This window comes from Cervus canadensis, chromosome 12 (assembly GCF_019320065.1).
Source record: "Cervus canadensis isolate Bull #8, Minnesota chromosome 12, ASM1932006v1, whole genome shotgun sequence".
Classification (NCBI taxonomy): Eukaryota; Metazoa; Chordata; class Mammalia; order Artiodactyla; family Cervidae; genus Cervus; species Cervus canadensis.
The window spans coordinates 62,607,270-62,626,638 of NC_057397.1; the positions used below are offsets into that span (position 1 = coordinate 62,607,270).

The 19,369-nt window shown below is 45.4% G+C and overlaps 1 protein-coding gene across 2 annotated transcripts in view; it reads right to left on the reverse strand.

Moving 5' to 3' along the window:
- Positions 1-5,585: 5,585 nt before the first annotated feature.
- Positions 5,586-19,369, reverse strand: part of POP1 (POP1 homolog, ribonuclease P/MRP subunit) — a 36,171-nt gene continuing 22,387 nt past the window's right edge. For both annotated transcript variants that reach the window (XM_043483352.1, XM_043483353.1), the window contains exons 12-16: positions 15,787-15,902; positions 13,581-13,772; positions 12,124-12,278; positions 7,538-7,870; positions 5,586-6,577 (exon numbers count right to left, since the gene is read on the reverse strand). In XM_043483352.1, the coding sequence (XP_043339287.1) occupies positions 5,926-6,577; positions 7,538-7,870; positions 12,124-12,278; positions 13,581-13,772; positions 15,787-15,902 (1,448 nt within the window). In that variant the 3' untranslated portion in view covers positions 5,586-5,925. The remainder of the gene's footprint in view (positions 6,578-7,537; positions 7,871-12,123; positions 12,279-13,580; positions 13,773-15,786; positions 15,903-19,369) is intronic.

A 19,369-nucleotide genomic window follows, 5' to 3' on the forward strand; every position in this document is an offset into this window, starting at 1 on the left:
TCTCTGTGACCCTACGGACTACAGCCTGCCACACTCCTCTGTCCATGGGGATTCTCCAGGGAAGAATACTGGAGTGGGCAGCCTTTCCCTTCTCCAGGGGATCTTCCCAACCCAGGGATGGAACCCAGGTCTCCCGCATTGAGAGTAGATTCTCTACCATCTGAGCTACCAGGGAAGGCCAAGAATACTGGAGTGGGTAGCCTATCCCTTCTCCAGGGGATCTTCCCGACCCAGGAATTGAACCGGGATCTCCTGCATTGCACGCGGATTCTTTGCCAGCTGAGCCACCAGGGAAGCCCCGTTCAGTCTCTAGTCCCCGCTTTCAAAAGCACGGAAGCTTTTCAAACTAGGATCTTGGGAATAGGGGGTCTGCCCCAAATGAGGGAATACTAATTGATCTTTCACTTCATAAACTCCCCCAGTCCAACAACACACACACCACACACACACACACGCACACACGCACGCACACGACTGAATTGTGTTTTAGTTGTGTTTTCCCAGAGCAGACTTTTTTCTCCTGAGGTCTTGGCACCACCTAGTGGCTCATTCGTTCACTACAACATACACCGGAGATGAAATTTATCGTAACTGAACCCTCTTTGATTCAGGCATCAATTCAATAAAAATACATTAAATACAAGATGTGGATGAGAGACTGTGCTAGAATCTGAGGTGCAACAGTTAGCGAAGAAGACTTGGGCTCCCCTTCATGAGGCTCACAGGCTAATGGCATAGACCGCAAACGAGTAAACAGCAAAATGCATCGTTGTACATTGCGATGTCATCGGAAAATAAATCCATTGCGTGATAGAAGATCACCCAGGCAGGAGGAGGCCTCCCTGAGAAACATTCGCTCGAGCTTGGCGGGATGGGATGAGCGGGTTCGGGGTTCTGGGAGCGTGGGGGAGGGGTGAGAACATCCCAAGGAGACAAAGCGCAGCGCATGCCTGGTGGCGCCGCAAGCCCGGATCCTCAAGGATCCTAAGGTCAGTGTATTCAGTGTGAAGTCAGGAGGACGAAGTGGGGTGCGACGAGGCTGGGGAGAGGACCCAGGCGTGGTGCCAGTGTATAAACGCTTCCCTCCGTGGAAGCACACAGGTGGTGAGGGTGGGTTCTTCCAGAACAGTACCTGGTTGAATCTTAATTCTTAAAAAAGGACTTCCCTGGTGGTCCAGTTTGATCACGGTTAGATCCCTGGTCGGGGACTTAAGATTTATGCTCCGAGTCAGCTAAGCCCCCTTGCCTCAACAAGAGAAGTCTGTGCACCTCATCGGAGACCCAGTACAGCCCCAAAAAATAAAAGAAGAAAGGAAACGCCACCATGTGAACTTGGCCATTTGCTCCAGTGCAGCAGGACACCTTCCAGGGACATCAGGGACAAGGGCATACCCCGCTCAAGACAGCCTACCTGTATCTGCTCTGACCCTGAGTGACAAGCTGATAAGCTTCTGCGTCCTGGGATAATTGCACTGAACCTCCCATTAAAGTCTATAGCATGGGTCTCAACCCTGGCTGCAAGTCACCTGGAGCTTCTGAGAATCCCAAAGTCAGAACGCACCCCCGACTCAGGAAGTTGGCAGGCCTGCTGGTGGGTCTGGGCACCAGGATTTCGAAAGCCCCTGGGTGATTTCAATGCTCAGCCAAGGCTGAGGTCAGCTGACCTGATCTCCCCAAGAAAAAAACAAAGAAAAATGACTCCCAGGTAGTGAAAGTCACTCAGTCGTGTTGGACTCTTTGCAAGTCTTAGCCTGCCAGGCTCCCCTGTCCATGGAATTCTCCAGGCCAGAATACTGGGGTAGGTAGCTATTCCCTTCTCCAGGGGATCACCCGACCCAGGGATCAAACCCAGGTCTTCCGCGTTGCAGGCAGATTCCTTACCAGCTGAGCCACCGGGGAAGCCCAAGAATATTGGAGTAGGTAGCCTGTCCCTTCTCCAGGAGATCTTCCCAACCCAGGATTTGAACTGGGGTTTCCTGCACTGCAGGCAGATTTTTTACCAGATTTTTTTTACCAGCTCCCAGGGAAGTCCCCCAAGTGAAGGTTATATTGATACAAGCAAGCAGGCTGTTTTCTTCCCTGAGAGGAAGCCTCCTCCCCAGGCAGAAGCCCCGTCTCTGGGCCCCCAGGCCTCCCCACTCTGCTCGGTTTCAGCTCCCACCTGGTTGTTTCACATGCAGACGGACCTGTGTGCTGGGCCAGCTACAGCCTCCAGAGTTGTAAGGTTTGGTTAACTTGGCAAAGGCTGGTGTGTGGGAGGCCCAGAAAGCTGAACTCTGGGGCGGTGGGAGTTTGCTGCAAAGTAAGAGTCTTATTTGCAGGGCAGCCAAGCCAGGGGGTGGAAGTCAAGCCTTACACCCACTCCCACGCGGGCTCTGCGTTAGGGCTGTTTTCAAAGGGGAAGAACAAAGAGGCTGGGATTAGTCATGTCCTGCGACATTTCTCAACTGCAGTCTCAGGGCTCAGGATGTTTCTGGTTTACATTCTCTAACCAGGTGGCCCAGGGCTAGAGGGCCTGTGAGCTCATCTTGACCCGGGAGACACAGCCTGAGAGTTTGTATGTTAATGATGTTATCCATTATGTTATCAACACAGCAGTTACAGTCATAACAACCTCAGTCATCTGACCAGTTGCTTAGTGTTCAGGACTGAGGTCAGAAGGGTCAAGAAAGGGATTGAGGGGACTTCTCTGGTGGCCCAGTGTTTTAAGAATCCGCCTTCCAATGCAGGGGACAAGGGTTCGGTCCCTGGGCTGAGAAGATCCTACATTCCTATATACTGAATGAAAGACCCAGTGTAGCCAAAAAAAGAAAGAGAAAGGGACTGAAGTCAGAAGAGACGAGCAAGGGAACAAAGTCAGGGAGAGGTTAACCATACGCTTGGTAAGGGAACTGGGTTTTAGGTGTGCCCCGTTTCCACAGCCCGGTTACCCAGCCCACAGACGCGTTGCTTTCTCAAAGAGCAGGGGCTCCAGACTCCCTGAAGCTGAAGGCTCAACCCAAGTCACATATCAAAATGGCCTGGGAGCTCCTAAGAAATGCTGAGGCTTGGGCCCAACCCATGATTGTGTTCCAGGCAAGGTTTGGATGGCATTACCGGCTCAATGGACATGAGTTTGAGCAAACTCCGGGAGATGGTGAAGGACAGGGAAGCCTGGAGTGCTGCAGTCCGTGGGGTCGCAAAGAGTCAAACACAACAAGGTAAGGAAATGGCAACATACACTTAAGGGGCACACACATTGCATGGGTTTTTATGTATTATACGTTGCTGACGATGCTTTCCTTAAAGGAAAACTACGGACACACATCTCAAAGCTGAGAAGTGAACGTGCATGCTTAGTCACTCAGTCGTGTCTAACTCTTTGCGACCCCGTGGACTGCAGCACTCCAGGCTCTTTGGCCCATAGGACTTTTCAGGCAAGAATACTGGAGTGGGTTGCCATGCCCTCCTCCAAGGGATCTTTCCAACCCAGGATCGAACAGAGTCTCTTAAGCCTCTGTATTGGGAGGCAGACTCTTTACCAGTGGTGTCACTTGGAAAGCCCCTACAGCATGTCTTTCCCTAAATTTATGTAGCCATGAAACACTTTTTCCCCAGGAAACATCTCCAGGGACCAGTGCTCCCAGGAATATATTTTGGGAAATGCTAGTCTATCCTTTCAGCGCATAGTTCTTTGCCACCACCAAGCAGAGCAAGTAACTGTCCCTTGTGATGAGGGCAGGGCAGCAGGGCCCACGAGAGGTGCTGTAGAGTGAGACTCGGTGACACAGCTCGCTTAGACATCAAGCAAGCGAAGCCACAGATGAAGTGGCTTGGAGCCTCGAAAACAAATGAGGAACAGCTCAAGAAATACTAATGACCGAGTATCTGGCGATATTTTAATGTATTCTGCTTGCAGCCACCACTAAGCTATACTGTTTTTTCCAGTCTCATTTGGATGGGGCACAAATACATTCAGAGGCAGGGTGAGAGGGGAAACGACAGATGTTTCATCATCGGCTACAGTAATGCTGACTCTCTCCCCAACGCATCACTCCCAAAGACAGTCACTGGCAAACACTACTGCAAAAACATAAGGCACTTATGTTAATAATACCTAACTGTAGGAAATTCCCTGCAAGTCCAGTGGTTAACTCTCTGGGCTTCCCAGGACATAGGTTCAATCCCTGGTAGGGGAACTAAGATCTTGTATGATGGTGGCACAGTCAAAAAATTTTACAAGTTAAAAAAAGTGTATATTTAAATAAAAATTAATAATAATCTCACTTAAGCTCTGGAATTAGAAGATACTATGGAAAGTTATGACAAACCTAGATAGCATATTAAAAAGCAGAGACATTACTTTGCCAACAAAGGTCCGTCTGGTCAAGGCTATGGTTTTTCCAGTGGTCACGTATGGGTGTGAGAGTTGGACTGTGAAGAAAGCTGAGCTCTGAAAAATGGATGCTTTTGAACTGAGAGTCCCTTGGACTGCAAGGAGATCCAACCAGTCCATCCTAAAGGAGATCAGTCCTGGGTGTTCATTGGAAGGACTGATGCTGAAGCTGAAACTCCAGTACTTTGGCCATCTCATGCGAAGAGTTGACTTATTGGAAAAGACCCTGGATGCTGGGAGGGATTGGGGGCAGGAGGAGGAGGGGACGACAGAGGCTGGATGGTATCACCGACTCGATGGGCATAAGTTTGAGTAAACTCCGGGAGTTGGTGATGGACAAGGAGGCCTGGTGTGCTGCAATTCATGGGGTCACAAAAAGTCAGACAAGACTGAGCGACTGAACCGAACTGAACTGAATGAACTATTATCCACTTCTTAGAGAACCACAATGTACCTATCATATGGAAGGTTCTAGAATTCCTTTTAAAAAAATACTTAACTGTATTTAACCCAGAGTTTCCAAAATCACCCAGTCCTTGGACTCTTTTTCTTAGGTCATATATTTCATAGAACATGTTTTTGAGAAATGCTCCTCTATGGCTTTGAAACAGTCTTTGCAAAAGCAAAAAGCACAGGAAAATTAAGTAACTCCTGGAAACATGTGCTGGTCAACAACACAGAAGATGAAGGGTCACGAAACCATAGATCCCCCCTCTAATTCCATCTCAACACTTTTGCCGTAAACCAAACTGCCGAAGCAACAAGACATTTTCCACGATGTCCTTCTTTCCGGTGTGAAGAGGCGGGAATGCTGATTACAGCACAGAACTCAATGTGGTCCACGGGGGACCCACCGGTCAAGTACAGAGACCAGACATTTCTAGTCTCCTCTTTGAAAATGAAAGTCGCTCAGTCGTGTCCAACTCTTACAACCCCACGTAGCCCGCCTGGCTCCTCTGTCCATTGGATTCTCCAAGCAAGAACACTGAGTGGGCGGCCATGCCCTCCTCCAGGGGATCTTCCCCACCCAGGGATGGAACTCAGGTCTCCCGCATTGCAGGCAGAGTCTTCACCATGTGAGCTACCCAGGAAGCCCTCTTTTCCTCCTTGGTAACAATCAAATCATTAAACAACTGTTGTCATCGCTTATCACATGACTACAAGAATTTTCAAATAGACTTGACAGCCCTTGGTTTCTGATCAAAAAAAGAAAAAAGGACGCAAGAAGACAACCAGAGTTTCTAATTATTTTCAGCAAGAATTACACAGGCTGAGAAAGCAAAATACAAAAGCTTTTGGCTCTATATGTCAAATGATTTTAAAGTATCACAGCGAGGATGGGGAAAGATGGAAATCAATGAGATTACTGGAATGATGTAAACATTTTACCCATTTGCATAAATACGTAAGTTTCTTTATTCTCGTTTCCAAGGAATTTCGCGTGATGTCTTGAAACAGAAGGCAGGGCAGGGGGAGGGGGAACAACTCTCTGGTTGGCTGTGAGACTTGGCAAACACAGGTCTTCTCTGTGCCGTGATGTGAACCCACGTTCACACCTCAATTGTGATTCTCGCAAACCGATACTGCAGGGAGGCAGGCGGCCTCAGCAACACGAGGCCCCTCTCCGGCCCTGGCTGCCTGGACAGCATGTCCAGCAAGCCCGTCAGGCTAACAAACCCCAGGGCTTCCCCATAGCCGACGGCCATGGAAAAATCTCCCTGGGTGACAAAGCCAAGGAGAGCTCTGGAGCAGTGAGAAGTCACAACCGGGAGGGGGCCTGACCACAAGCCCAGGGTCAGGGGCTGGGGCCCGGCCGCAGGGTCCCCCTCTGCCAGGCCCTCAGATGCGGCACACCCTCGGTTCGGCCTCTTCTTCAGCTTCTTCTTCTCCTTCTGTTCCCGGATCTGGCTCTTGAATGGGTCGCTGTGCTTGGGCTCCTGGGGCCCACAATACAGCCGATCGTGGCCGAGCTGCAGGAGATCCTCCTTGTCTGGGACGCAGATCAGGGTGTGCGGGCCGGGGCTGCCCTTCCCCAGCAGGGCCAGCCTGACCCACACCAGGGCCCTGGGGAAGCCGTCCAGCACGGCCAGGCAGGCCTCTCCAGTCAGTCCTTGCTGCCCTCTGCCGGCTCGCTGGGTCGCCCGACCGCCCCCAGACCTGGGCCCACACCAGGCTGACAGCTGCCTCAGTAATCTTCTACTCCTACGTGAAGGGGGAGACAAGCCTTGTGAAGATATTTTGTTCATAGAGAACATAAGCAATCAGGAGACTGGGCATTGCTAGAGTTCATTTGCTTTTCTTTTTTGTTTAATACTCAATGTGGGAAAAGGATCAAAGCTTCAACTTTTAAAAAATTAAAACCACCCATTTTTACATTTTTGTAACAATCTCTTTCAGGTGTCTACTATTTTGAGACTGAAGGACTAAAGCTTAAAAGCTGAAGGCAGAGAAAAATAAGATGGTGGGGTGGAATCTATGGCTATATTCACAGTGGGAGGGTTAAAAAGTAACTGATAATTTTGATGGAAAAAGAAAGCCTAAGGGACACTTGTATGAAAAGTCAGAAGGAAAGATAGGAAATTATAAGGTATTATACAGAAAAATAAGTATAAAGCAAAGGGGTGGCACGCTTTTAAAATCAGAGCACAGAACAAAGGGTAAATGATAAGCAGATCGAATAGCTTTCAGCAATACCACGAGCACACCTTCCACACAGTCCCCTCTGCGCTACAACAGTATCACAATGAATGAATGAACCACCTCATCGGCCACAAACGCAGGTCATTCAAAACCAATGAGAAGGAATCTAATTCAGCAATTTAAAGGATGCTTGCAGGGGTTCTTCATTACTTAAGATCATAACCGTGAGGGTACTGCTTTGTGAGCAAAGACTAAATGAAATAGGTCATAAATGGCCTTGGTTTAGGTCTACTGAGGTGATTTTTTAAATCATTTCAGCTGCATCATGCCCCAAATCAAGTGTGTGTGATTTTAGGCTTTCCCCTGGGCCCTCGAGGATCCACTGACTTTTCCTGCTAGGAGGTCTGTAAATTCACTTGGCCTTTGTGTAAAGGCACCATGATAACTTCTACACCCTGGAGCCTGGGTCAGTATCAAAAAACAGACAATCCAAAAAAGGCATCTGGAGTCTTGGGCACTTACCTAAGAACGCAAAGGCGGCTGCTAGCGGCACTCTGGCTGGCCGCCCCGTCGGGTTCCACCCCGGCTGGACAATCCGTGTCCATGACTCCCTCAGGCTCACTGGAGTCACGCAGGGGTGTGCCCTGGTTCTCAGACAGCTGAGCAGTCCTTCCAGGCCCGGGAACACAAGGCACCCCATCTCTGCTCTCCCCACCACTTGGAGAGGAAGCTGCAGGCGGTTCCTCTTGAGCCTGGACTCTTGACTCCCAGTCTCGAGTTAACTGCTCCCAGGGACAGTAAAAAGGTGCCAGGGTGCCAAGCTTAACGTAGTTGGGCCGTTTTGCAGGAGGACGTCTAATGGGAATCAAAGAGGAAAACCAATTTTGAACGGTTTAGGATGGACAATCAAAAGAACCATGGCCACTGAACTCCATCTATTTAAAAAACAAACCTGCAGGGTGGTCCAGTGATTAAGAAGCCACCTGCCAATGCGGGGGACATGGGTTTGGTCCCTGGTCCCAGAAGATTATATAACGAGAGCCCGTGCTCTGAAACCAGAGAGGCCACCTCAGTGAGAAGCCCGCACACCACAGCGAGCAGCAGCGCCCACTCGCCACAGCTGGAGAAAGCCCGGCACACCCAAAAATAAACTAATCAATAAACCCCAAAATAAATAAATAAATAAATAACATACAAAAAAGTTTTCAAAGAAATATGGTTTTTTTAAAAATGATAATAACCAATTCTCCTGGCTGAGCTTTTTTTTTTAATTGTTTGGTTTTTACTGTAATAGGTAATGCACCCACAAAGTTGCCCCATGGGCACCCCTCCTGAACGACTGCAGGTAAGGTGTGCTCCTGGAGCCGTGCAGTGACGCCCCTGCACCCTCAACAGGGTTTGCAGTTTCCAAGGTGCAAGATGGGGGATGGTGAAGTTTCTCTCACCCTTGACCTCTGGTAACCCCACTATCCTCCACAGAGTCACTATCATCATCAGTTCCTTATATATCCTTCTCCAGACATTCTATGAACATACAAGCAAATAATGTGGATATTTCTTTCTGTTTTTACCCATCTTGCATAAACGGTAGCAAACAGATCATGTGCTCTTTGCTTAACCTTACTCATTTAACAAAATATCTAGGAGATCACCTTTTATGAGCACATCTAGACACCCTCACTCTTCTGCGCGAGGCTCATCCCCCTGGGTGATTATGGCCTCAGTTATCTAGACAGACAGGGCATTATCTCCTGCAGGGCTTTTTGGTTATTTTCAAGCTTTTGCTTCTACAAACGCTGCTGCCATGAACAACCTTGAACATGCTGCTCAAGGACAAGTATGTTCACAGGATCAAGTCCCGGGAGTGGAAGTGCTGAGGCAGCGAGTATTATGAGCACTTGCAATTTTGATGATTATTTCCAAACTGCCCTCCATATGAATGACCCCAGTTGACCTTTCCAGCAACAGGTAAGTGAGGGAGAGCCTTCAGAAAACCACAGATGAGTGGGAACCAGGGTCTGCTCTGGTACCTAATGACCCCAAGAGGTAGACAGCGGCCTGGCTGTGGGCCCTTCTGGGCGGGGGCACTCTGTGAGAGCCTGTGTCTTCAGACTGACGGTCTCCTCGGGGACAGGCCCAGACTGTCCTTCCTGCCTTTGCTTCTCACTATGTGCTGCACCCTAAGACCCCAAATGCAAATGACCAGGGGTTCAGTGTGAGCCTATATCCTGGAGATGGAACCACAGGTGCTCTGGCCTCTGAGAGGGGCACCTGGTGAAAAACTCTCCCAGGGAACCGGCCTCACCCAAACACCTTTAAAAAGAGAGATGGACAATTTACAAAAAAGAGATAACAAATGGTGAAAACACAATAGGAGACAGAGGGCAAGCTGCCCTCTCTCAAACCTGATGCTGATGGAACACACGCTCACATCTTTGAAATTCGCAACTTGGAGGTTCACACGTAGGGGACTTACCGCATGGTTACTCTCCCACTTCGTCACTGCCCCCCACCATCCTCACATCTCTCTCCTTATAAGCCTAGATTCCACAGTTCAGAGCCCGCCTGCTAAGTTGCTTCAGTCGTGTCCGACTCTTTGCAATCCCACCAGGCTCCTCTGTCCAGGAGATTCTCCAGGCAAGCACACTGGAGTGGGTTGCCGTGCCCTCCTCCATAGCTCACACAGGCTCCCTTTACACATACCCTCAACTCCTTCCCCCGGCAAAGCCCATCCTGGTTACATGCAACCCTCCTCCTTCCCCACTCCAGCACCAGACTGGCAGAACATGGCTGGGGAAGAGCATGCAACAGTCCTGAAGGGTCTCACTAACACAAAACTCAAGTGGGCTCTTACATTTCTTACAAATCCCCTAGGTTTCTCCCGGTGAGTCCATCTTCCACTGTCCAAGAACACCGTTTACATCAACTCCTCACTTCTTAAATCTCTGATAGCCTCTCTCTCCCTTATTCCTAGATGATATTTCCTTGCCTATTTTTAACTGAGAAGACAGGCACGGTTAGCAGATTACTATCCAACCTCTCTGCAGAGTCTAGCCTACCTAAATCTGTAGCGTTTCAGAGTCAGGCTTCCAGCCTGTTAAAATGAGAGCGCTGAGCCTGATCCTATGGAACACCACCCCTTCCCCTGGTGCCCCGATGCCACCCCCTCTTCCCTGCTTGAGGGCTTTGGTCTTGCAAGTTAGCCTCCTCACCTCTCCTGGATCCCTCCCACCAGCCTGGAAACACGCACTTCCACAAAGAGTAAGCTCCACAAGGGCAGAACTGACTTTGCCTGCCCTGACCGCTGCTGTAGCCTCAGGGCCCAGAAAAGTTTTCGACACACGGCAGGTTCTAAATTCACATGTGTTAAATGAATAAATTGGACAAATATGTAGAGACGCATAGGGAAAGCTGTTCACAGAAGCACAGAGCAAAAAAAGCAGGAAGAACATAAAGGGCCACTGATAAATCACAGAATAGCCACACTGCATTGGTAAACTGACTCGCCAGACAAACCTGGCCCACTGCCAGGGGCCAGGTATGACCCATGAGCTAGGAATGGATTTACACTCTTAAATGGCTGAGAAAACACAAGAGATTAATATCTTATGGCTCATGAAAATGATAGGAAATCCACAGGGTGAGCCTGGAACACAGCCAGGCCCACTCGTTTACACATCCTCTGTGGCGGCTTTTGCACCATGCCTGCAGAGCTGAGCAGTTCCCATGGAGACAAGGCCCAGAAAGCCAGAAATAGCTATCATCTGGCCCCTTACAGGATAAGTTTGCTAACACTTAGTGTAGAGTCGTATTTATTGATGTAGGAAAATTTTCCATAACATACCGTTAAATGAAAAAAAGCAGGTTTCAAAATAGTGTGTCATATAATGCTTAAAAAAAAAATTCCCACTTCCCTGGTGGTCCAGTGACTAAGATTCCACGCTCCCAACGCAGGAGGCCCAGGTTCAATCCCTGGTCAGGGAACTAGATCCCACATGCTGCAACTAAAGTTCCTGCACGCTGCCAGTAAGATCAGAGATCCTGCCTGCCGCAGCTAAGACCTAGTGCAGCCAAATAAACCAGTAATTTAAAAATTGATTAAATTTTTTAAAAATTTATTATATACATAGAAAAATAAGTATTTCTGTCAATTACTACTTAACAAGCACAGAGAAGCCCCTGCATACTATGGGAGGCACAGGACGGCTGCCCTCAAAAGGGCCTGTGAGCCAGAATCCAGGAACCTCTTGCCGCTCACTCGTCCACTTATTCATCCATCATTCAAACCACAGCTCATCTGTCCACCCTTCAAACCTGGAAAGTCAGGCAGGGCCCGTCTCTGTGGCTGCAGACATGCACAGGAATGCACGACCGTGGAGCTCAGAGTCAAGGAAACACAACATTCAATTATTCACCCATTCATCAGTCAACAGATGCAAGTATTCGGGCCCACTGGGCACTGGCTGGACATAGCAGATGCCACAACAAACAAGAGGGTTTCTGTGCTTCCAGGAGCCTACTGGATTTCAGCAGGAAATACACATGCCCAGGGTTTCCTTTCCAGAGTATAAAGGAAATACAGCCTCTCACTGGCCACTCTTCCAATGGAAAAAGAAAAGAAAACAGTCTAGATGGATAGATACTAAAATGCAAAAACAGTGCTTATCTCTCTGGATAAAAGGAATACACTAGTTTATAAAGTATTTTTATATGTTTCCATACTTTCTTCAAAATTTCATAAATATATACTCCATTTATAACCATTACAAAAAAAAAAAAAAAAACATACAATATCCATTTTGAGGGGCAGGGCTCAGTAGTGGGAATCTGTTAACAAGCGCCCGGAACTCAGGTCCACAGTTCAGGAGTACACCATCGTCACTGAATCAAATAACCAAGAGAAGGGTTTGTAACCTGCACGGACAATAAAATCCAGCGATAGGGCCATCTACTAACTAAGTAATGTCCTCTTCAATCATGTCTCGGGAATGCTGACAAGTCTACAAACTCCACGTGACACAGTCAAGAAGTCCCTGAGGCCAGGAAAAACACTGCTGGGCAGCGTGTCTTCCCTTTAAGACAGAAAACTCGAGCAGCCAGCTTCTTACCTCTTGTACTTCTCAAGAAGGTGTTTCGCTTGCTCTTCAGCAAAGAGAACCCCAGCAGGGCAGTCTGGGAAATCGTCTGGGACATTAGGCGACCTTTTATACTGAGAATGTACTGAGGTTTCTTTTAACCCTCCGACTCTTGCACCTCGATAGATCTAGAAGAAAGGCCAGGAAGATTCTGTCATCATACCAACTTACAGGGAAACTGCTGAATTCTTTGTATGGGGAAAGTGGGAAACCTAAATACCCATCAAAAAGAGAATGGATAAATACACTGAGGAATTAACTCTACAATGAGTTACCATACAACAGTAAAAATGAATGACTTAGAGCTTCATCAATCATCACGGGAAAAAAAAAAAATCTCAATGTTGAGTGAACAGAGCAAGTAAAAACATGTCAAATTTAGCTATTTTTTTAATCTATTTTTTTATTAAAGGATAATTGCTTTACAGAATTTTGTTGCTTTCTGTCAAACTCAACCTGAATCAGCCACAGGTATACATATACCCCCTCCCTTTTGAACTTCCCTCCCATCTCCCTCATCCCACCCCTCTAGGTTGATACAGACCCCTGTTTGAGTTTCTTAGCCATACAGCAAATTCCTGTTGGCGATCTATTTTACATATGGTAATGTAAGTTTCCATGTTACAAATTTAGCTATTTTAGTTTGGGATACATACACACACAATTAATAAAACTATAAAAACATGCATGATAGCAACAAACACCAATAGGGCCAGTGATTCCTTTGGAAGGAGAGAAGGAAATGGGATTGGAGAGGGATACAGAGTGCTTCCAATGACCCTTTAATGGCTTATTTCTTAAGCTGGACAGTACACAAGTGTCACTTTCTGTATATTTGAAACAGTTCATAAGTTTAAAGTTATCTTTAAAAATAACCCCGCTCCTAAATGATTAAATATCTTTTACACTATGCATAAGGACTAAAATTAATTGCCTGCATGAATCTAACAGTAATACATGTCCTTTATGTTCTCTAAGTAATTATTTAAACTAACCAGGAAAACTCAAACACACATTAGAGTTTAAAAAAAATTTTTAGCTGCAGTTAATAAAGAGGAATATATGGATCAACACAAAAACAATTGTACTCTACACATCTATAAAAATTAAATATTTTGCTTTTAAACTATAACAAATTTCAAGTAAAAACAAAAACAAAAAACCTCGTTTGTTGCCACTAGTATTCAACAATCAGGCCACTTTTAAAACCTCGGAAGTTCACCAAATGTAAGCACAACTCTTACTAATGAACCTGGCTCCAGGGACTTTATGAAATTATCTCGTATCCAAGGTTATAGCTCAAAGGGCAGAAAACTAGCACTCAATTTCTAGGCCCTGCATTAAGTCAGCAACATTTTCATCACTTGGCATTCCCTAAGAATGTATCTTGAATGTTGTAACTGTTAGTCAGTATCAAAAGAGTCACTTACAAATGGAATCCAGAACGCCATGCCCCAGCCCTTTGGGAGCAGGACATCCCAGCCACTTCCCCAGCCTCGCTGGTCATCACCCGTCACTTTTCCTGGTTGTTGAATCAAAAGTATAGGAACCTTGGATTCATGGGGACCTAAAAAAAGTTGTGACCCGGGCACCAGCAATTCACTCCTCTTCCGGTTTAAATCCTGAAGTGGAAGAAAATAATTCAAGACAAACAACTCTAGTCTTCTGGGAGATCCTACTGGGTCTCCCTATAAGCAGCTGTAGAAAGTTAAACACTCTTTTAGGAAGAAAGCATTCTCAATAAATAAATGTGAGTACAGAGTACTCCTCCCGGGATGGTTTTCCTCCATAGAATTGCTTTGGTAGAAAATGCCACATTGTCTTAAATTTGGTCTAGAATATACTAGATGATTAACGTTCTAAAACAACATAAACTCATTCTGCTTGTTTCTTATATCAGGATTAATCTTATATTTTAACACTCTTACATTTACTTTGGTTAAGATTGGAGGTCATGGAGTAAAGGAGGTATGAATAATTAACAATTTCTCAAGGGAAGCAAGTTGGATAATACTCCAGCTCTTTGAGAAAATTTCTCATCAGGTCCTAAAACAGAAGATGCTACAAATTATCTGTCAGGTGGACTGGAGGGAGTGAGTAACAACATCCTTTCAGATTTTTCTTGCCAGCTGTCAAAGGAGATGAGCAGGTATGAGAGGCCTGCCACTCGACTGAGAAGACCACAGCAGAGACCATCTCCATCAGCGACAGAGCTTAACTCAGGAACGCCCTGCATGCAGGACCAAGTCTTGGGTCTCCTTTTTTTAATCCTTAGTGATTCCAAAGTATCTATGTCTATAGCCCCAGTGTTTCCTCCTGAGACAGACACCTGTCTCCTGGACATCTGCTCCTGGGACAGCTCAAGGCTTCTCAAACCCAGTTTATCGGAGATCGAGCTCATCTGCCCCGCTGTGTCCCTCTCTTCCACTGTGCCCCAGCCAGCAGGACGCACAATCCTCACAGCTCATTCACTCATTCATCATCCTTTCAAATATTTACTGTTCATTCATTTACTCGTTCATTCAAATATTTCCTGAGCACTTGTGATACACCAGGCACTTTGCTAGCACCTGGGAAGACAAGAGTGACAAGTCAGACCTGGCTCTGGCTCTCTTTCAGCTGAGCTCTTAAATCCAAGCTAGACCCCTGGAAGCTAACCCACAAGCCTTCTTTCTCACGTCCCATCTTCCAATCAACCACTGAGTCTTGTCGGTTTTACTCCCCAGCCCCTCCACTCCAGCTGCACAGACACACTTCAGGCCCCCACCATGCCATCTGGACTATTTTAAGGATCTCTTTTAAGGCCATCCAACCATGTGTCCTCTCTCCAGCTCCTCAGGCCCCCTCTTCCCCATCCCTAGTCTCCACAACACTGCCAGAGTGAAATCTAATCATGTCATGGCCAAGTTTAAAATCTTCAATGGCCCCTACATCTTCAGTCCAAATGCAAAGATGCCTCAAGGTCTTTTACACTGGACCTGCATTTTAATCTCTTCAGTTCCGTCTCCTGCCTCACCCTTAACTCTAAGATACTGATCTGCTTGGAGATTCCTGAACAGGTCACCCTGTTTTTGGTCTGGGCCCTTGCCCTTCCCCTCAACTTGGACAATCGTTTCTCCAATGTAGCCTTGACTCCTGGCTCCTGACCCCAAGAAGTCTGGTTAATTCTGACCATCCACCTAAGAGTTAGCTCAAATACCGGCTCCTCCATCTGGGAAGCTTTCCCTAATTTCCCTAGTCCGGGCTCAGTACCCATTCTTTGGGCTTCCTTCATACTCTGTACTTCTTCAACTGTATCCTAGGCATTCGCCCCATCACTGAATACAATACCTGGTGCTGGCAGGAGCTCAGTCATTGTGAGATTACAGACTGAGAACATTTAAGGGGAAAAACATAATGAATGAAAAACATATTTAAACCACAAGACTATCATTTTCAAGAAAAAGTCTCTGTATTCATCTTTTCTAGAGATTATTCTTCTCTAAAACAGAAAAATCATTGTTTATATCATTAAGTAAGGGATCAAAAGTCTAAAAATAAAAGGAAGTCTATGGGCATCTATAAAGTATGAAATAACTTTCATGGTCTCTAAAGTGATGAATTTCAACCTGTTTTCATGACTTTACCATTAGTTACCTGATCCGAGATTTTATTCTCTGTGACACTCTTAGAGATATCTTGGTTCCAGAGAAAGCTATGCGAGCACTCCGCAGGCACACCCTCCAGAAGCAGCTGTCTAACTTTCTCATTATCTAAGAGGGAAAAGAAACAGCCTTAAACCACATTCTTTAATTTAAGGGTCAAATTCTAAATGATGCTAGAGGACTTTCTGTTAGAGGAAAATATTCTACAGGCATTTACTTCTCTAGAGAATTTATTTACTTGAATAGAAACTGTTACTCTTACAGTTGGTTTCATGATCTGTGAAACAGTGCAGGCTCCTAAACTTACTTGACATTTATTTTTAGTGTATAAGATGCAAATATTACATTAAATTTCCTCGAAATAACTGCCTGATTCCACAGGGAAGATAATCAAATTCTAGGCATCACTGCAGAGGCGAAGAACCACTTCTTGATCATACTCTCTGATTGCACAAGTTATATTTTAACTACAGGCTTCAGAGCTCTTTATATCATCCCTGACCCAAAAGTCCTGAGCTAACAGATACTGTCCTTTTTTTCTGTCCTTTTATCTCAAGTCTCTAACAACCCTATTTTTATTGAACTGAGTGAATTCCCTTTCTGTAAAACGTATTGCTCTCATTCCTTTCAAATGAATATATTTTCTGTGAACTACGTTGTTTCATCCCTTTAAACGAGTCACACCGGCCAAAATACTCCAGTGGGAAAGGGGGAGGAATTGTTTCAGTTATGAACATGCATACTGATAGAAGAGATATCCTATATGCAACTATTTCAACACTAGGGGGAAAAATATCTTTCAGATTTTGTTTTGTTGGACTGAAGAATTAGAAGAAAAAAAAGAAAAAAACAAAAATCAGACAATTAATGGGTTTAGGTTAAGGTCCTAAAATGCCAACACAAAAGATCACTCAATAGAACATACCCACATGGGTCTGATGGCTGAAAAAGAAAAAAAAAGTTGGAAGTGACTCTGCAGTTGTGATGTGCTGAGATTGTGAGATTGGTGGTCAAGACGGTTCAGAAGACCCTGAACTCACTTCCTCATGTGGGCACAGGACGATCACAACTGTTTACAGAGCAACCATGTATGAGAACATCTTGAAGACTAGCAGGAAAGACTTCCTACAGGTAAAGAAAATAAAGAAGGAACTGGAGAGGAGAGGTAGAGACCTGGTAAAGTCAAGCCACACACTCCCTGGGCTAGGCGGGCAGGGTAGGTGACCCACAGAACACAGGAGGAGAATCACAATTGCAGAGTTTTCCCAAAAGAGCGAAGGGCCCAAGCTCCACATCAAGTTCCCCAGCCTGGGGGAGCTGTATGGAGAGGATGAGCTCACAGAACATCTGGCTTTGAAGGCCAGCTGGGATTGACTACAGGACAGCTGGAGGATTACAGGAAACACAGACCCCACTCTGAAAGGGTGCGCACAAAATCTACATGCTCCAAGAACCAGTACAGAGGAAGCAGTCTGAAAAGAGCCTTTACTTGCTGATTTTAAAGTTTCCCAGAAAGTCAGGAGGCAACTGGGCGTCCTCCTGGGGACACCGATCTGGCAAGGATGTGAAGAGAAGGGAATCCTCATACTCTGTTGGTAGGAATGTCAACTGGTGCAGCCACTGTGTAAAACAGAATGGAGGCTCCCCCAAAAAACGAAAAATCAAACTATCACACAATCCAGCAACTCTGTTTTGCAGTACGTTTTCAAAGAAAATAAAAACACTCAATTGAAAAGATATGTGCACCCCCTATGCTCACTGCATCAATTATTTACAATAGCCAAGGTATGGAAGCTACCTAAGGGTCCATCAACAGATGAACAGTTAAAGAATATGTGGTACATATACAATGGAATTCTACTCAGCCATGAAAAAGGATGAGATTTTGCCATTTCCAACAACATGAATGGACTTGGAGGATATTATGCTAAGCCAGACAGAGAAAGCCAAATACCAAATGATATCGCTAGTATGTGGAATCTAAAAAACAAAACCTAAGACAGAAACAGAGTCATAGATACGGAGAACAAACTGGTGGTTGCCAGAGGGGAGACTTGTGGAGGGATGAATGAAATAGTTGAGAGAGATTAAAAGACACGAACTTCCATTTATAAAATAAATAAGTCATGGGGATGCAATGTACAGGACAGAGGATATAGCCAATGATATTGAAATAAATCTGTATGATGACAGATGGTTAACTAGGCTTATCTTGGTTATCATTTTGTAAAGTTTTTTCAAGATAGACTTTAATTTTCTCTGAACTGATTTATACTAAGATTATACCACTCTAATGGCAGAAAGTGAAGAGGAACTAAAGAGCCCCTTGATGAGGGTCAAAGAAGAGAGTGAAAAAGCTGGCTTGAAACTCGACATTCAATAAACTAAAGATCAAAAAAAAAAATAAATAAACTAAAGATCACAGCATCCAGTCTCATCACTTCATGGCAAATAGAAGGGGAAAAACTGAAAACAGTGATAGATTTTATTTTCTTGGGCTCCAAAATCACTGTAGACAGTGACTGCAGCCATGAAGTTAAAAGATGCTTGCTCCTTGGGAAAAAAGCTATGACAAACCTAGACAGCATGTTCAAAAACAGAGACATCACTTTGCTGATAAAGGTTTGTATAGTCAAGCTATGGTTTTTCCAGTAGTCATATATGGATGTGAGAGTTGAACCATAAAGAAGGCTGAGCGCCAAAGAACTGATGCTTTTGAACTGTGGTGCTGGAGAAGATTCCTGAGAGTCCCTTGGACAGCAAGGAGATCAAACTAGTCCATCCTAAAGGAGATCAGTCCTGAATATTCCTTGGAAGGACTGATGCTGAAGCTGAACCTCCAATACTTTGGCCACCTGATGTGAAGAGCCAACTCATTGGAAAAGATCCTGATGCTGGGAAAGATTGAAGGCAGGAGCAGAAGTGGGTGGCAGAGAATAAGATGATTGGATGGTATCATCAACTTAATGGACTTGAGTTTGAGCAAACTCTAGGAGATAGTGAAGGACTGGGAAGCCTGGCGTACTGCAGCCCATGGGGCTGCAGAGTTGAACACAACTTAGCAAATGAACAATGAAAGCCTTAGAAAGAATTTAATACATAACTGCCTTTTCCCAAAACTGCTACAGACACTATGGAGAACAGTATGAAGATTCCTTAAAAAACTAAAAATAGAGCTACAGTATGATCCAACAATCCCATTCCTGAGCATACACCCAAAGAAAATCATAATTCAAACAGATACATGCACCCCAATGTTACTGCAGCACTGTTTACAATACCTAAGACATGGAAGCAATCTAAATGTCCATCAACAGAGGAATGGATAAAGATTTGGTACAAATATAAAGGGACTATTACTCAGCCATCAAAAAGAACAAAATAATGCCATTTATGACAACATGGATCGACCTAGGTACAGTCATACTGACCGAAGTAAGACAGAGAAAGACAAATATTATATGATATAGCTTATATGTGGAATCTCAAAAAAAAGGCCACAAAAGAACTTATCTACAAAACAGAAGTAGTTACAAATGTAGAAAATAAATTTATGGTTATGGGGCTGGGGGGAA